Consider the following 15,469-nt stretch of genomic DNA (forward strand, 5'->3'; position numbering starts at 1 on the left):
TGGGATTCCCATGTCAGAAGGCCTTGCTACATGCTTTCCTGACACCTGCCTTCCATCCAGTTTCAAGAAGAGGAGAGGCCGTTCCATTGGGGGAGTTTCTGAGCAGCGATACCAGAGCATCCCTGTGTGCGTGGCTGCTCAACCTCCTAGCCAGGTTCTGGATGTGCTGGTAAGGGAGGGGCTGGGCCACATGCAGAGGTGCTGATAAGGGGAGTGTAGGCCTCAGGGGTGGTGCACCGAGGCCAGGGAAGCAAGGCTGGGCTCCTTAGCTAGAGCACCAGTTTTTTTTTCACAGCCAGTGGTAGAAGCTGGTCAGTCTTTAATAATAGAGGATGGACTGCAGAGGGGGATCAGGAGGCCACAGAGGGGAACAGGGAGAGGTATAGTGGGAAGCTGCTGCAGGGAGCATTGTGCAGAGGTGCGTGCAGGAGGGAGCCCATGAGCGTGTGCAGAGAGGCACATATGGCGAGGACCGGGGGCACCAATCTCCTTTTTTCCCACAGGATGCCCACCTCTCTGAGGTCAATGCTGTTTGTTTTGGCCCCAATAGCAGCCTCCTAGCCACCGGAGGGGCCGACCGCCTCATCCACCTCTGGAACGTTGTGGGAGGTGAGGGTTCTTCTCTCTGGGCCAACCTAGTGCTTTCTCTCCAGACGCTACCCTCAGCCTGCTCCTTGGTAGGCCAACGTGTTAGATCTGTTTGTGTTTCCTCACATGTAACATTTTTTTGTGGCCAGCGGCCAGATGACGCTTTGGCAAGAGTTCTGGGCTGAGCTTCCCACCTGTTGGAATCCAGGTCTGCAGGATGGGGAGGGCTAAGCTCGGATGGTCCCTGTTAGGGAAAGTGGAGGTCCCTTATCATTAGATTCTGCAGAGACAGGCCCTTGAGAGGCAGGTCCCCGGGGTCCACCAGGTGACCTCTTCTGGTGTCACTTGAGCTCTCAGAACTCAGGGGATGACTGTTAGCTATCTACCCTGAGCTTGTAGAGGCAGGTATGCTAGGGAGTCACAGTCACTTCCTGGAGGTTTCCTAGAGAAAGGCCTGGCTCTGGCTTACTCGGTGTCCTAGGGACAGTCCCTTCTCCTTGTCCTCTGTAGTCCTGTGAGATGATCTGCTGCCCCCTGGAGCCTCCTGCTGGCGGTTTGGGAAGGTGCAGCCTCCAACACAGGCACCCAGAATTTTTTTCCTCTAACTTGGGAGAAACTGATCTTCTCAGCAACTCTTTTTCATGAAGTTAGTGACCTCACTTCACCTGTCCTTTTCCTGGTTCCCCCAGGTCGTCTGGAGGCCAACCAGACTCTTGAAGGAGCTGGTGGCAGCATCACCAGTGTGGACTTTGACCCTTCGGTGAGGGGATTTTGCCTCAGTGACAACATGGAATGCCTGTTCTGTGCCCCTGCCATCTCCACACTGGGCAATTGGTGGCTCTAGGACATTTGGGGAACATCATGGATGTCCTAGAAGCAGTCATTCTGGCTGCTACCAAACCCTTCCCTGTTCTGGAGGCTGCTCTGCCTGCTGGATGATCTGGGGCTGTGGGAAGCTCTTAAGGCAGCCCCTGCCCCGGCTCTGGCCTGAGGGCTGTTGCATCTCTCTGGGCCCAAGTTCAGGGCTCTTCATTCCCCCTTCCATCTCTCCAGGGCTCCCAGGTATTAGCAGCTACTTACAATCAGGCCGCCCAGCTCTGGAAGGTGGGAGAGGCACAGTCCAAGGTAAGGCCTGACTGAGGAGGCAGCCCTGGAGGTCAAGGGTCATGCCTTGGGCCCCAAAGGGGATGTTATGGAGTCTTGGCCATGTCCTTGATCCATACCGGGATGGGGGGGGGGTGAGCAGGAGACGCTCTCTGGACACACAGACAAGGTGACAGCTGCCAAATTCAAGCTGACAAGGCACCAGGCGGTGACTGGGAGCCGAGACCGGACAGTGAAGGAGTGGGACCTCGGCCGCGCCTACTGTGAGGCCCAGCCCCTACCTCCCCCTCCCTACCGGTTGGTACTCCCAAATCAGGGCAAGAAAAAATACCTCAGCCTGTTCTCTGGGATAGCTCCAAGGGTCACAGGCATTTGGGGTAAAGGTTCCCAGGGCCTCTCCCTCTCTGCCCCCCAGCAGTGCTTTCTGCCTGGTTTATTGGTGACTTCAGGCTTTGGCCTGGGAAGCAAAGAATCTGGGTTCTAGTTTGGGGAGGATACCTAACCCTTTGGGGCTTCGGGACCTCAGCTTCTCTGGATGTCCAGTGGGATGGCTTATAACAACCTTTTTCTGAGGCTGGAACTCTGCTCCTTGATCCCCAGGCTCCAGGACCATCAGTGTCCTTTCCTACTGTAATGATGTGGTGTGTGGGGACCATGTCATCATTAGTGGCCACAATGACCAGAAGATCCGGTTCTGGGACAGCAGGTGACAGGCATGGGCTATGAGTGGTGGAGGCATGGGGATAAGTTTGCTGTATACTCTTTTCCTTTCTCTGATGTGGAGGCACTTCAGGGAAGTGAGGCTAAGTGTGGCCCCTTGACGGCTCCACTGCCCTTGGGGACCTATGGCCCCTTTGAAGTGGCTCTTGGTCCAACTGTTGGACTCTGCCCGGGCCTTGTCAGCCCCGTTTTTCACTTAGTTACCACTTTTTAATCAAAGGGAACAAAAGTTTTCATTGTTTTTTCAATCTAAGAGCCCAGCAGTTGGGCTTGGATGACCTATGAAAGCTGGTGCTGGAGCCAGTGCCAGGCCTGTCTCAAGCTCCTCCTTCCTGGTGTTGGAAACCGTTTGCTTCCTTTCATATGTTAAAAAGCAACTCTCATAGTTTTCTCTCCAGCACTTATTTTAGTGACCTAAGGGTTTCAAGGCCCCTGGCTTCTAGTCAGAGGCTGCCTAGGCTCCCCCTGGAGGGGCTGGCTGTCATGAGAGGATTAGTCAGCATCAGCCCTGGCCCCAGTGATCTGAGACCCGGGGGCACCTCTTGACTTTGTTAACCTGTCAGGAGTGGCCCAGGCGGGCTGTTCTTCATCCCTACCTCTGTCTCTCTCCTCAGGGTCCCCTGTTGCACCCAGGTCATCCCTGTGCAGGGTCGGGTCACTTCCCTGAACCTCAGCCATGACCAGTTGCATCTGCTCAGCTGTTCCCGAGATGACACACTCAAGATCATTGACCTTCGAGTCAGCAATATCCGTCAGGTGTTTAGGTACCTGCCTTATGCCCACCATTGCTGTGGCTCTGGCAGCTGGGTCTCTCTTCCCTTGATAGGGGCCCTTCGGGACCTGTCAGTGGGGGGCCCATCCTGAGGTCCTTCTAGACCAGAGCCTGCTGAGGTGCCCCAAGCTCTTGATGGAGAGAGGAAGCACTTGAAGCTCCTGGTAGAGGTCACGGACTGGCAGCCATGTTCGTTCTGACCCCAGTCCCATTTGTCTGCAGGGCTGATGGCTTCAGGTGCGGTTCTGACTGGACCAAAGCCGTGTTCAGGTGTGTTTGTGAGAGCCCATGCCTGTGCCTGAGTATGCCCCATCTGACTAGGTCTGTGTCTGCATGTGTGTGTCATCACCTCTGATCATCTCTTGCTTGCTCTGCTGTGGCCACTGCAGCCCGGACAGAAGCTATGCCCTGGCAGGTTCCTGGGACGGAGCCCTTTACATCTGGGATGTAAACACTGGGAAGCTGGAGGGTAGTCTGCGGGGACCCCACTGGTGAGCACGGCCAGCACCTGGCCACCCCAGCCACAGGGCCAGTGCCGTCCCCCCCTCCCCCAAGTGCTGCTAAGCCAGTTCCAAGTTCTGACATGCTTGGGCCCCTGGACTCCCCAGCCCTTGTCCCCACACCTTCACCTCCCAGAGCCCTTCTTAGTTCACTTGGTGCTTACCCATGTGCGCCTGAGTCCGTCTTCGCAGCTCTGTAAGCCCATTTTATAGGTGAGGCGGCAGGCTCAGAGACAGCCTTGAACTGCTGAGTTCCAGTAATGAGGGACAGAACCCAGGCTGTAGGCCTGGCTTCTGATGCCTCTCTGAAGCCTGTCCCTCCCTCTCCTCAGCACTGCTGTCAACGCCGTGGCCTGGTGCTACTCGGGGAGCCATGTGGTGAGCGTGGACCAGGCCAGGAAGGTGGTGCTCTGGCACTAGTGCCATGATTCCTCCCGCCAGGGCTGGAACTCTAGTCTGAAGTCCAAAGCCAGAGGACAGCTTCCTATTGCTCACAGGGCTCTAGAGCCAGTGGGGCTGGGGGTGGGATGGGAGGTAGGGGTGGTTTTGGGGCCTTTAGTGGGCAATGAGGCCTGGCAGGACCTGGCCTATCTTGAAAAACAAAATATGTGTGTGTGTGTGTGTGTGTGTGTGTGTGTGTGTGTGTGTGTGGCAGGTATTACAGTACTTTTTGGTTCATTTTTTTAAATCTCTGATTTCTCACTTTCTTTGACAAAAGTGAAAAAAAGTTGCATCTAAACTGGTGTCTACTTGCCTCTTTGCAGCATTCAGGTAGCAGAGGCCTTTGGGCTGGTGGCTCGAGGACTCCTGGGCTTGGCCCCCTTTCCTCCACCTGCAGAGCTGGGCAGAGCCAGTCTGACCTCAGTGCTGTTCATATCTGAGGAGACAGCATGAAGAAAGGCTCACAGACAGCAAGGGCAGTGGCTCTTGGAGCCATGGGAATTTTACCTTTGGTCTAAGCTGGTTTAGAGGCCAAGCCAACACCTTGGGCCCTTGGGCTTCAGGCACTCAGGGTGGACTTGGACTGAGGCTGTGGAGGGGCCACAGGAATTGCAAGGAAGGGATCGGGGAGCAGCCTAGAGGGCTCTGGTGGAAAGGGTCCTAACAAACCAGAGAGTGGTGTCAAGTACTTAGTACACCAGGCCTGCCTTCAGATGAGAGCATGTTCTTGCTCCAGAGGTGGGGCCCAGAATGGGTGGGGAGCAGCCCACATATGTCTGTGTGTTGGGGAGGGCAGCTGTGGGCTGGGCTTGGGTGGGTGCTTCACTTGGGTCAGCACCACAAGCCTCTGGAGTACAATGCAGACCCAGCAGGGGAGAGCCTGGGCACCCCACTTCCTTTGTCAACCTCGAGCATGGAGGAGCTGTCAGCAGGACAGCCATTGCCAGTCACAAGACAGCAGAAGGGACTTCTATCCAACTGATGAGGCCTTACTTTGGAGTTCTCATCTGAGATTCAAAGGCTTTACTCTAGAATTCTCAGTTTCCTTCTTTATCACCTTATAAAGTCTCCCTTGGGGGTCATGCCATTCCCAGGGTTTGGAAGCCATTCCCAGGATGAGCAGTAAGGTGCTGAGAGCCTAAACTCTGTAGCTGGGCTATTTTTGAGTCACAGCCCACTATTTAATAGTTGAGGGATTTTGAGGGGTTCCTTAATGGCTTTGTGCCTTGGTTTCCTCCTCTGTGAAACGGGAAAATAATAGTACTCACCTCAGAGGGCACCTGAGTGGTGCAGTCTGTTAGGCATCCGGCTCTTGGTTTCTGCTCAGGTTGTGATTTTGGGGTCATGAGATGGAATCCCATATCGGGCTCTGTGCTCAGCATCTGCCAGAGATTCATTCTTTTGCTCCCTTCCCATTCATGCTTTTTCTCTTTCTCCAAAAACAACAACAACAACAACAACAACAACAACAACAACAAAACCACTCACCTCAGAATTTATTGTATAGACTCAATGTGTTCGTATCTGGAAGCTCCTGGCACGTGACAAAGGCTGCGTGTTGATTAAATACCCAGGCTACACTCTGCTGACTCTCAGCTCACTCACTGCTCTGGGCCCAGCTGTCCCCTGAACTCTAGGTGACATACCTAGCTGCCTCCAGGACATCATCTCCCCCTGACATAAGTATCTCTTCCTCTCATGCCTACATCCTCCTGCACCAGGGGGATTTTTTAAAAAATAAATTTATTCTTTATTGGTGTTCAATTTGCCAACATACAGAATAACACCCAGTGCTCATCCCATCAAGTGCCCCCCTCAGCGCCCGTCACCCAGTCACCCCCACCCCCCACCCACCTCCCTTTCTACCACCCCTACTTTGTTTCACCAGGGGGATTTAACTCTAACCTAGCTGCAACACAAGCCCCCTTCTCCTTGTCCTGCTGTGTCTCCACCCAGGCCCCTTCTTGCCATGCCCAGAGTTACTTTCTAAGGTATCATGGTCACAGATACAACCTTTGAAGTTCCCAGGCTGCCTGCAGGGAAGCTTCTTGGCATTAAATTGAAAGCCTTTAGGAGGGGGCCCATGGCCTCAGCTGCGTTTTCATTTCCTTGCTACCCTGAATGTGTTTTACACATTGATTTTCTCTCTGCCCAGCATGTTCTTCCCTCCCAGCCTCAAGTTCAAATGTGTCTGTCAGGATCTTTTCACTGAGTGCCTGTCCTCGCTCACCAGGCTGGCTAGGGGCCTAGGTCCTCTATGCTTGAGTTTTTTTGTGTGTGTGTCTCCTTCCCTCCATTTTCAGTCAGGGAGCTCTTGGAAGAGGCCAGGGTGGGAGGAACAGAATAATTCCTGGGATTAGGCCTGGTCTAGAGAGAGCCTCAGGAAATGTCTATTAAATGGGTAAATTCTCTTACTTGAGGACTCAGCAAGACTAACAGTTGAAGATACTAGAGTCCAGTATTTTCCAGCCGGAGTCCCAGAGGCCCAGCCCTCTTGTCCTGGCTTCCAGTGGCCACCAGGAGTCACCATCTGCTTAGTGTCTCCCCAGCCATTCTCTGGTCTCCTGGGATTCATGGTTGGAAAAACTACCATTCTCCAGTAGCCACCATGACTGAGTGCTTAAGTGTCAGACACGGTGCTCTGTGCTTTTCACACAGTTATTTTATTTCTTTGAACTTGCTTGTGAGGTAGGTTATCTCCTTCATAGGTGATAAAATTGACACTCAGAAATTAAGTATTGTGAGATCACACAGCTGGCACAGCTGGATTGTACTTTTTTTTTTAAACAAAATGATTTTGAGAATCTGGGCTCCCAATTATGCAAGGCTGCAGGGCATCTTCCCGCACCCTCCTGCCTCCACCACTGGTGGGGATTCTAGCTTTGTGTGTCTCTCTCTCTGCATCCTCTCTGTTCCTTCGGTTCTGGGCCTGCCCACCTGGCTTGACTGTGGAGGGTCAGTGTCCCTTGAATATGGGGCATGTACGGTCACAAGAATGTGGTGAACCAGAATTCTGGGAAGCTGTTACCAGCTATACTACTTGGGGTAGGTGCCTCACAGGACAGCAGTGAGGGCTCCTGAGATAATCCAGAAGAGGTAATCTAGTTCAGAAATGACTGACTCAATTCCAGGGACAGGAAGCCCTCTGCTCCCTGTAAAGGGAACCTTCTCTTCTTCGTGGGGCCAGTCTGACAGTACACCCGTGGGGTACAGTGGCCTCACCTCAGGGAGCACATGCACACCTCAACTTAGTTGGATGGAAATGTCCAGGAGGAGCAGCAGCAGGTATGGAAGGGCCAGCCACAGGCCAAGGTTCTGGGGCAGGAGGTGGGTGTGGAGGGAGAGGGGCTGATGAAGACTGAGCAGGGGAAGAGCTCAGAGGAGAGCCAGCTGGGAAGGCTGCTCCATCTAGTCTTTGAAATTCCCTGGTGGTAGAGAGGGTGAAGATAGAGCCCTGTGCCTAAGAACCTCTTTAGGCCTTCAGTATCCTCTGCCTTCAGGTCTGTATACCTTCTAGGTTTTCAGTACTCAGGTACCCAGGCTGCAGGCCTGAGTTGGGGCCTCTAATGTCAAAACTGGAATGGCTCTTCCCTTGCTGTGCATGTGGGCTGAGGCCCAGAGAGGGGCTAGGGTCTTGTATAGGGTCTCACAGCAGAACTGAGAACCCAGGACTCCTTTTCTGAAAACTGCCCTCAGGTTCTGCAGAGAGGGGCTGGCTTGGCCACTCAGTTCTAGGTTCTGCTCGCAGTGGTCTTCCTGAGGGACCTTGGGCAAATCATAGTATCTTCCAGGGGAACGATTTTCCTCACCACTTCCAGCCCCACAGCTCTGGGCCTCACCAAAGGTGACACAGCTCATCCCTGAGGCTGTTCTGTAGGCAAGAGTACTGCCTTCTTTCCCTGCCGAATCTCAGACCCTAGTAAGCCTGAGATTTGACAGGGAGAAGTGACCAGTCCTTGTTTTGGGCTCTTGCTGCCCCTTGGTCATCTCCATGGGAGACACACCTTAGCTGGAGTCTTCTGTTCCTGAATCTCCCCGACCAGATGTGAGCCCTTTGGTGACAGGGATGAGATCTGAGTCATTTCTATCTCCAGTGCCCAGAACAAGACCTAGGGTAGTTTGCTGTCTGGACAAATAGTAATCGAATAGAGGTGGTCCTGGCCCTTTACAAGTTCTCAGAGAATCCTGGCGGCACCAGCTATGGACCCATTTGTGGAGAGTCAGCATACCATGTCTGGGTACAAGCTGTTTTCTTCCTCTGGACACATATCTCTTGGTCAAAAATATTTTCATCTTTGCACATTACTTCAGTTGATCCTCCTGGATTTTAGGACATTCGTATTGCCTTTTCATTCCCACTTTACAGATGAGGAAAGCAAGGCCCAGAAAGGTGAAGGGATGAGCTGAAGGCCACAGCTAATCAAGGTGGCCGGAGCTTCCTCTGCCCCCTATAGGAGCAAGAGGATGATGATAATAGGAAGGCTGCTTAAGTGTTTAGCACACAGTGTGGGAGGGGTGTGAACCCTATTTGTGGGTTCATTTCTGTTGTTTCAGGCTAACACTCCAGGAAAATATTCCCAGACTGGAGCTCTCAGAAACACATGGCCAAAGTCCTTCATTTGTTTTTTGGCCTGTGGGACCAGGGGAAAACGGTCCAGGAACAAGATGCTCTTTGGCATTTGCAGGGTTCTTGGCAGATCAACAGTTACAGAACAGAGTCTAGAAGGAAACATACTGAATGTGTCAAGTTGTAGGATTTCAAAACAAATTAAAATTCTCTCTCTTCTAAACTAAAATTTCTATATGCTGGTTGTATTTTTTTGTCATGAAAAACATCTTTGTAATGAACAAAATAAATGCAAAGATTCAGAGCAGCTAGACTTTGTTGTAAAGCCACTCAGGTTAGGCAGTAATTGGCTCCATTACTGAAAGCTGTGGCTGGCCTCCTTGGGCAGGGAGTGAATACAACAGCCTGGGATGTGATCACAATCCAGAGGAGGCTTTGCTTTCTCCAGGGGGGCATGGTGGTGGTGGTGGAGTCCAAAGGCTTGAATTTTCAATTTCTGGTTATACTGAGAAGTCTGTGTGTTAATTTGTTCTCAAATATTGTGACCTTTTTGTGTGGTGTTTTCACTGTGTCTAGGAACTGAGCTTATCTAGAACATAAGAGTTGGATAAACCCTTGGAAGTCCTCTCATTCCACTCCTTTCAAAGCTGGGGATCAAGGAGCCCAGAGGGAAAGGTTGTCCATCAAGTGACTGGGCTAAAGCCAGATGACATCCTACTTGCCTCTTTGGCCTGTGGGTGGTGGTGGAAGATCGAAGGTCAGAGAGGAAAGGGATCCAGGTGACGTGCTGTGAATCTGTGGCTTCATTGTTTTACAGTTAGTGCCTTTGATGAAGGATGCCAAAATGCAGCTGTGATGCTGGGGTGGGGCAGTTAGTTTAACTGTGTCTCCTGGTCACAGACTAAGCCTCTGATGTCAACAGCAGCCTCAACCATGAGCAGCTTTCATTAGGAGAGGAAGGCAGAAGATAAGAATGGTATTGAACGTGGTATTCAGTGTTCACCTTCCCATATTTCTGTGAAGCATTCCTTCCCGTGACAGCCTTATGAAACCATAAAGCTGGAAGAGGGCAAGGACCCAGCTGTGAAGGGAAGGTCAGAGCTGATGGTGAGGAATGTTGGTGGTGATCACCTGGTGCTGCAGCCATGCTGCATCCTTCTTGGATCCACAGTGTTATCCTCAGGTTTCCAGGAGGATGTGGAGGCTTGGTTCCCACGGCTGTCAAGTGGGAGCCAGGATTTAACTCTGACTTTCTGACTCCCAAAGTCTACTGTGCTGCTAGTGGGAGTGTCAACAGATACAATCATTTTGGAGACCAATTTGACAAAATCTAACAAAATTAAATACTCATATAGCTTTCTGGCTCTCAAATTACATATTTCAGAATTTACCCAATATCTTTACTGGAAAAAATTTATAAAGAATGATGTACAAAGATATTATTTTCAACTTTCTAACAGCAAATGGATGGAGACATTATAGCAAGCTTAAATTATGATACATCCAAACCATGGAATATAAGACAGCCTTCAAAAAGAATGAGGTAAACCTAAATATATAATCCCACATATATAAAAAGGCAATGTGTACATGTATACATTTAGGCACAGAAAATGTCTGGAAGAATACATATTGCACGTACCCAGCTGTGGGAAGAAGAGAACTGTGGGGTACCTCTCCAAATAGACTGAGCCCTGGTCCTCAGTGTGGCTGGCTGACAGCCAGAGGGAATGAGCCTTTAACTGGGAATTTATTTCCCCCTCTCCGTATCTGTTTTATGGTTTTAAAAAGGAAGGTCTAGGAATGTCTTTATAAAAAGCATTGTCTATTTACCCAAATATTTTTATAAGGAAGCTTAGAAAATTTAATTCCATTTTTTTTATTATTCAACATTTTATACATAATAAATACAAACTTTTTACAGCCACTGTAAAGAAAGCACATCTGCACAGAGGCACTCCTTCCGAGCCTGGCCCTGTGCACTGTGATGCTGGATTACATGTCTTGGAGGGAGGGGTTCTTTTTAAAAAGGAGGCATATTTTTACAACTTTTGTTTTTTGTTTTTTAAATAAAATTAGCAGCTCTTCCAAAAAATATTTTAAAATATAACAAAAGATTGCAAATAACTCTCTGAGAATGTGGAAAATCCAGATTCAAGGACAATTTGGCTAAAGAGAGAATATAAGACTGGGTAGCGAGAACTGCCTGATTTAAGCACTTGAAATATTTTTTAAAAGTACTTTGAAGATTTTTAACATGTCAGAGAACTTTAAAATCTTACAAAGCCACCCTTTTAACTTTTTTAAACTTAAGAATAAGTTTGATAAACACAAAAAGACCTCAAATAGATCAACAGGTTAAGAAATGCAAAAAACAAAACGAAAACCCCAAATCACAGAGAACACTCGTCACTGGGTACTGTCACTGAAGTGATCAAATGACTAACTGAAGATTTCTTCAGCTATAACCTGACTTTTGATCAAAAATCCCATGGGGACATTTGGCGAGCATTTCAAGTTTTTAAAGATTCTTAGGAGGGATGGAGTTTTCAAAGCATAATACAACTTTTAAATTCTGCAAATTTGATTTCTTTAAAAAAAAAAAAAAGCAACTGGAAAAATCCCTTTGTCCCTAGGTTCGGCACTCCCTATCTTCTCCAGGAGGTGGAAGCCGGCAGAGACCTACTCTAGGCCACCTACCATGCTAGCCTGTGGAAAAAGCTATTCTTGGCTCTCCTTGTGACATAGAGAACTTGTCTTTGCCTTTTCAGTTTGCACTTGTGCATGGTGTGCAGTCTTTTAGTCCTTTTTCATAGGAAGCTGGTTTCCTCTATAAGCCACAGGTTCTTCCTCTCAAGGAGATGTCAAGTCAGTGGGACCTGGGAAGCTATACTTTCTGTGGGGGGTGGTTGCCGGTCTGGAGCAGCCATAAGCTGGCTGTCTGGGCTCATGTACCGGCTTGGGAATAAAATAATGAAAGGGGCTTCCCCAGTGGAGAAGCTCAACAAGGCAAGTATGTGTCCCCAATTTATCTAGATGTTCAGATTCTAAAGATACCAGGCAATAGAATATATGCTGCAAAAATTAAGATGAAAAATACCCAAATACAAAAAGAATGTTAAATTGGCTCGTTTCAGTTCTGGAAGCTCCATTTCTGCTTCAGCCACAGCCTCCTTTCTATTAGTCTATGTGATGGACAAGATTTGGCTATTAGAGTTCAGCCCCTCCATATTAGCTCCACTAACACTAAATGAATGGCGTAAATATTAATACAAAGGACACTGTTACTGTTTTAAATCTGTTAGTTGAGGAAGAAATGTGCATTAATGTAATTGGCGATAAACTCAGGGCAGTCCACTTTTTTCTGATAAGGTTTCAGTTTCTCAGTCTGGGGACTAACTGCAGGGAGGAGCCAGCCTCTCCTGAAATCCCTCCTTCTAGTTCCTTATGTAGCCAACGTGATCTGATTAAACTCAATCAGAAGAGCAAAAGCCACTTGAAGAAAGATGAGGATCTTTGCCACATCCTTGTGGCCACAGTAATATACTGTACGAGTGCACATGATCAGTTTCTCTGTGACTGTGCCCTGAATGAGGCCTGGTCTTGAGTCTCATATAAAAATGGACCACTGATAGGCATGAGGGCTGTCCCCTGTGCTTCTAGGGCCCATTAAGATTTGTGCTGTGGTAGGAGAGATGACATAGAAAATGACAACAAAAAAAGGCACAAAATATTCAAAACGTGGGAGGAGTCCACCAGGCCACCCAGTCACTCCTTGGTTTTGCTCTGTTCAAGAGTCATCATCATGCAAAGGTGCCTAAAGAACAAGACTGGCTAAACGCCAAGCCTGGCCTTGATTGTAGCAGTAATAAATGGGTAAACCCATCATCACACCAGTGTTATTTCTACATCCTCAATCTTCTCTGCTGGCCTTCGGTGGTTCTGTGTAGGTGGAGGGGGAGCTGCCCGGACCTGAGCAGGAAACAAAAACACGGATTGTCAGTCAGCTTCCTGACTCAAGGCTTGAAGCACTCAAATCACAACAGGTCATTTAGCAGAGGCACGGGCACCTCAGTGGTCTCAAATGCTCTGAACATGAGAGTATGTCTTCCAAAGTAATTCTCACTATATCCCACACCAAGGAGTTCTGATGATAGGCTGAAAGCTTCCTGGGCATAAGAGTACTGGAGCCCTTAAAGCCTCATCTAAAGCAAAGGCCTGGAGGTGGAACCCAGAACAATGCTTGGAGAACTGAAAATCTTTCAGCCTTTCTTGGAAGGAGGGCTGCAAGAGATCAGACTAGATGTGTGAAAGGATGACTTTGATAATAGTTTGGAGAAAAGATGGGAGTTGGGCAAGAGTATAGGTAAGAAGACAATTTAGGAGGCTCTTGTAGCCAAGCAAATGTGAGTTGATGGTAGTCTGACCTAAGCAGGAGAAGAAGGATTTGATAGCCGTCTCCAAGGTAAATGTGGCAGGATCTGGTGATGACTCTTTGTGAGAGGCAGGGCCAGGGAATTATCAAGAATGATGCCAGACCATTGGTAGAACGGGGGGGTCCACTCACCAAGAATACAGGAGAAGGAGCATGTCTGGGAGGGAAGATAATTAACTCACTGTTGCTGAGTTTTTAGGCTGTGGTATGTATACATTGAGATGTCTGCAAGGCTGGGGCTCAAGGAAGAGACTGGATTGGCAATTAGAAGTCTGGGAGTTGTCAGTGAATAATGGCTATTAGAGCTGTGGGAGTACATGAAATTGCACAGGAAGAGTGAGTTTAATGACTTTAGGAGAAGCAGCCCATGGACAAGACCCTGAGAAACATCAGCAGTGATGGGTTGAAGCAGAGAAGCCTGTACAGATCAATGAAAAAGAAAGGACCAGAGAGGAGAAAGCAAAACCAGGAAAGGGCTGTGGAACAAACTATTCCACTCATACCCAGCAGTCTATGCTGCCATCCCCTCCTGCCTGGACCACTGCTCCAGCCTCCTAATGGCTCCCCATGTCCATTCTGCCACCTTCCATTCACTCTAACTTCGCTGCCATTGCAATGTTTCAAAAATGCAAAACCAGTTACATCGCTGTCTTGCTTACAACTTTGCAATGGTGTCCTATTACATTTAGGATAAAGAAACAAAGACAAGGAAGGCACTCAATATATGACTGCCGAATGAAGGAAGCCAAAGGAAGTGAGTAGTTCAAGGAATGGTGTCAAATGCTGATAAGCAGTTAAAGAAAAATGAATGTACTGGATGAGTGTGGTAAAGTTATGACTTTGGAAGAGCTGTTTCACAGTGAGGTGAGGGGGAAGGAGTCAATGGCATGGAGTGAGGGGTGAGTAGAGGTTATTATTTATAAGAGTAGACTCTCCTTGAGAATTGAAAGAAGCTTTTTTTTTTTTTAAGATTTTATTTATTTATTCATGAGAGACACAGAGAGAGAGAGAGAGAGGCAGAGACACAGGCAGAGGGAGAAGCAGGCTCCATGTAGGGAGCCTGACATGGGACTCGATCCCAGGTCTCCAGGATCATGCCCTGGAGCACTAAACCGCTGTGCCACCCAGGCTGCCCCTTGAAAGAAGCCCTTAAACCTCAAAAGGGCATGAAGTGTATCTCATTTCATGAGAAATGAAATGAAATTTAGCCTCAAAAGGGGCTAAATATAAGCTTGGAAAATAGGTTCTCAATAAATACTTGTTGAAAAAAATAGTACTTTTGTTTCACAATGAGGCAACTTTAATGCTCATGGAGCTTGCTATAATTTAAATATACTTTCATAGATATCTCACCAAGGCTCAGTGAGAAAACTGCCAGAGTAGACTAGATATTCTAAGATGTGTTGATTTTTATAGCCTTCATTTTTTTTTTAAAAGATTTTATTTATTCATGAGAGAGAGAGAGGCAGAGACATAGGCAGAGGGGAAGCAGGCTCCTTGCGGGGAGCCTGATGCAAGACTCAATCCCAGGACCCTAGGATCACGCCCTGGGCTGAAGGCGGTACTAAACTGCTGAGCCACCCGGGCTGCCCTATAGCCTTCATTTTAAAAAAAGATTTACTTTTTTGAGAAAGAGAGCCTGCATGTGCATGGATGCACAAGTGGGGGGAGGGGCAGAGAGAGAGCATCCTCAAGCATCCTCAGTGGGGAGTCCAAGGACATGGGGCTCGATCCAACTACTCATGAAATCATGACCTGAGCTGAAACAAAGAGTAGATGCTTACCCGGCTGAGCTACCCAGGCACCCCATCTATAGCCTTCATTTTTAAGAGTTCTTTTAATCCTCCCAAACCCACCTGACCCTTGCATGGGGGAATTAGCATAACACAGAGGCTGTGGGGAGACATTAATTTTTAACTTTAAATTTAGAAGAACTGTACATTCTGTAACCCTGCCAGATGAGAGACTTACGGGTCGCAGTTTGCCATATGAGGTCTCAGGAGTATGCCTTGGTGCTTGTGAGAATCCTGGCGATTCGGCAAGGAAGCTGTTTTCTGAGGGTGGGAACCAAGCAGCTCATTTTATTTGTGTTGTTGAGCAATAAAAACGCTAATGCAGATCTGTTTGCTCTTCAGGTAAACAAGTGGATTTCTTTTTTTCTTTTTCTTTTTTTTTTTTTTTTAAAGATTTTATTTATTTATGAGAGAGAGAGAGAGAGAGAGAGAGAGAGAGAGAGAGAGAGAGGCAGAGACACAGAGGGAGAAGCAGGCTCCATGCAGGGAGCCTGATGTGGGATTTGATCCCGGGTCTCCAGGATTCCTGGGTTGAAGGCAGGCACCCAA

General features: G+C 48.6%; 2 protein-coding genes across 6 annotated transcripts in view; one reads left to right on the forward strand and one right to left on the reverse strand.

Annotated features, from left to right (window-relative positions):
- Nucleotides 1-10,413, forward strand: part of ATG16L2 (autophagy related 16 like 2) — a 35,294-nt gene extending 24,881 nt beyond the window's left edge. For 4 of the 5 annotated variants that reach the window (XM_041730770.1, XM_041730773.1, XM_041730769.1 and 1 more), the window contains 10 exons: nucleotides 61-169; nucleotides 504-609; nucleotides 1,278-1,348; nucleotides 1,642-1,713; nucleotides 1,835-1,955; nucleotides 2,293-2,398; nucleotides 3,027-3,176; nucleotides 3,407-3,454; nucleotides 3,574-3,675; nucleotides 4,449-10,413. In XM_041730770.1, the coding sequence (XP_041586704.1) occupies nucleotides 61-169; nucleotides 504-609; nucleotides 1,278-1,348; nucleotides 1,642-1,713; nucleotides 1,835-1,955; nucleotides 2,293-2,398; nucleotides 3,027-3,176; nucleotides 3,407-3,454; nucleotides 3,574-3,675; nucleotides 4,449-4,578 (1,015 nt within the window). In that variant the 3' untranslated portion in view covers nucleotides 4,579-10,413. Of the gene's footprint in view, nucleotides 1-60; nucleotides 170-503; nucleotides 610-1,277; nucleotides 1,349-1,641; nucleotides 1,714-1,834; nucleotides 1,956-2,292; nucleotides 2,399-3,026; nucleotides 3,177-3,406; nucleotides 3,455-3,573; nucleotides 3,676-4,016 lie in introns of all 5 variants that reach the window. The other variant, XM_041730771.1, reaches the window with a different exon arrangement.
- A 142-nt stretch (nucleotides 10,414-10,555) lies between these two features.
- FCHSD2 (FCH and double SH3 domains 2) overlaps nucleotides 10,556-15,469 on the reverse strand; it is a 302,780-nt gene continuing 297,866 nt past the window's right edge. The window contains exons 19-20 of the mRNA XM_041730768.1: nucleotides 15,099-15,181; nucleotides 10,556-12,664 (exon numbers count right to left, since the gene is read on the reverse strand). Coding sequence (XP_041586702.1) covers nucleotides 12,581-12,664; nucleotides 15,099-15,181 — 167 coding nt within the window. The 3' untranslated portion in view covers nucleotides 10,556-12,580. The remainder of the gene's footprint in view (nucleotides 12,665-15,098; nucleotides 15,182-15,469) is intronic.

Source organism: Vulpes lagopus, chromosome 15, assembly GCF_018345385.1.
Source record: "Vulpes lagopus strain Blue_001 chromosome 15, ASM1834538v1, whole genome shotgun sequence".
NCBI classification, from domain to species: domain Eukaryota; kingdom Metazoa; phylum Chordata; class Mammalia; order Carnivora; family Canidae; genus Vulpes; species Vulpes lagopus.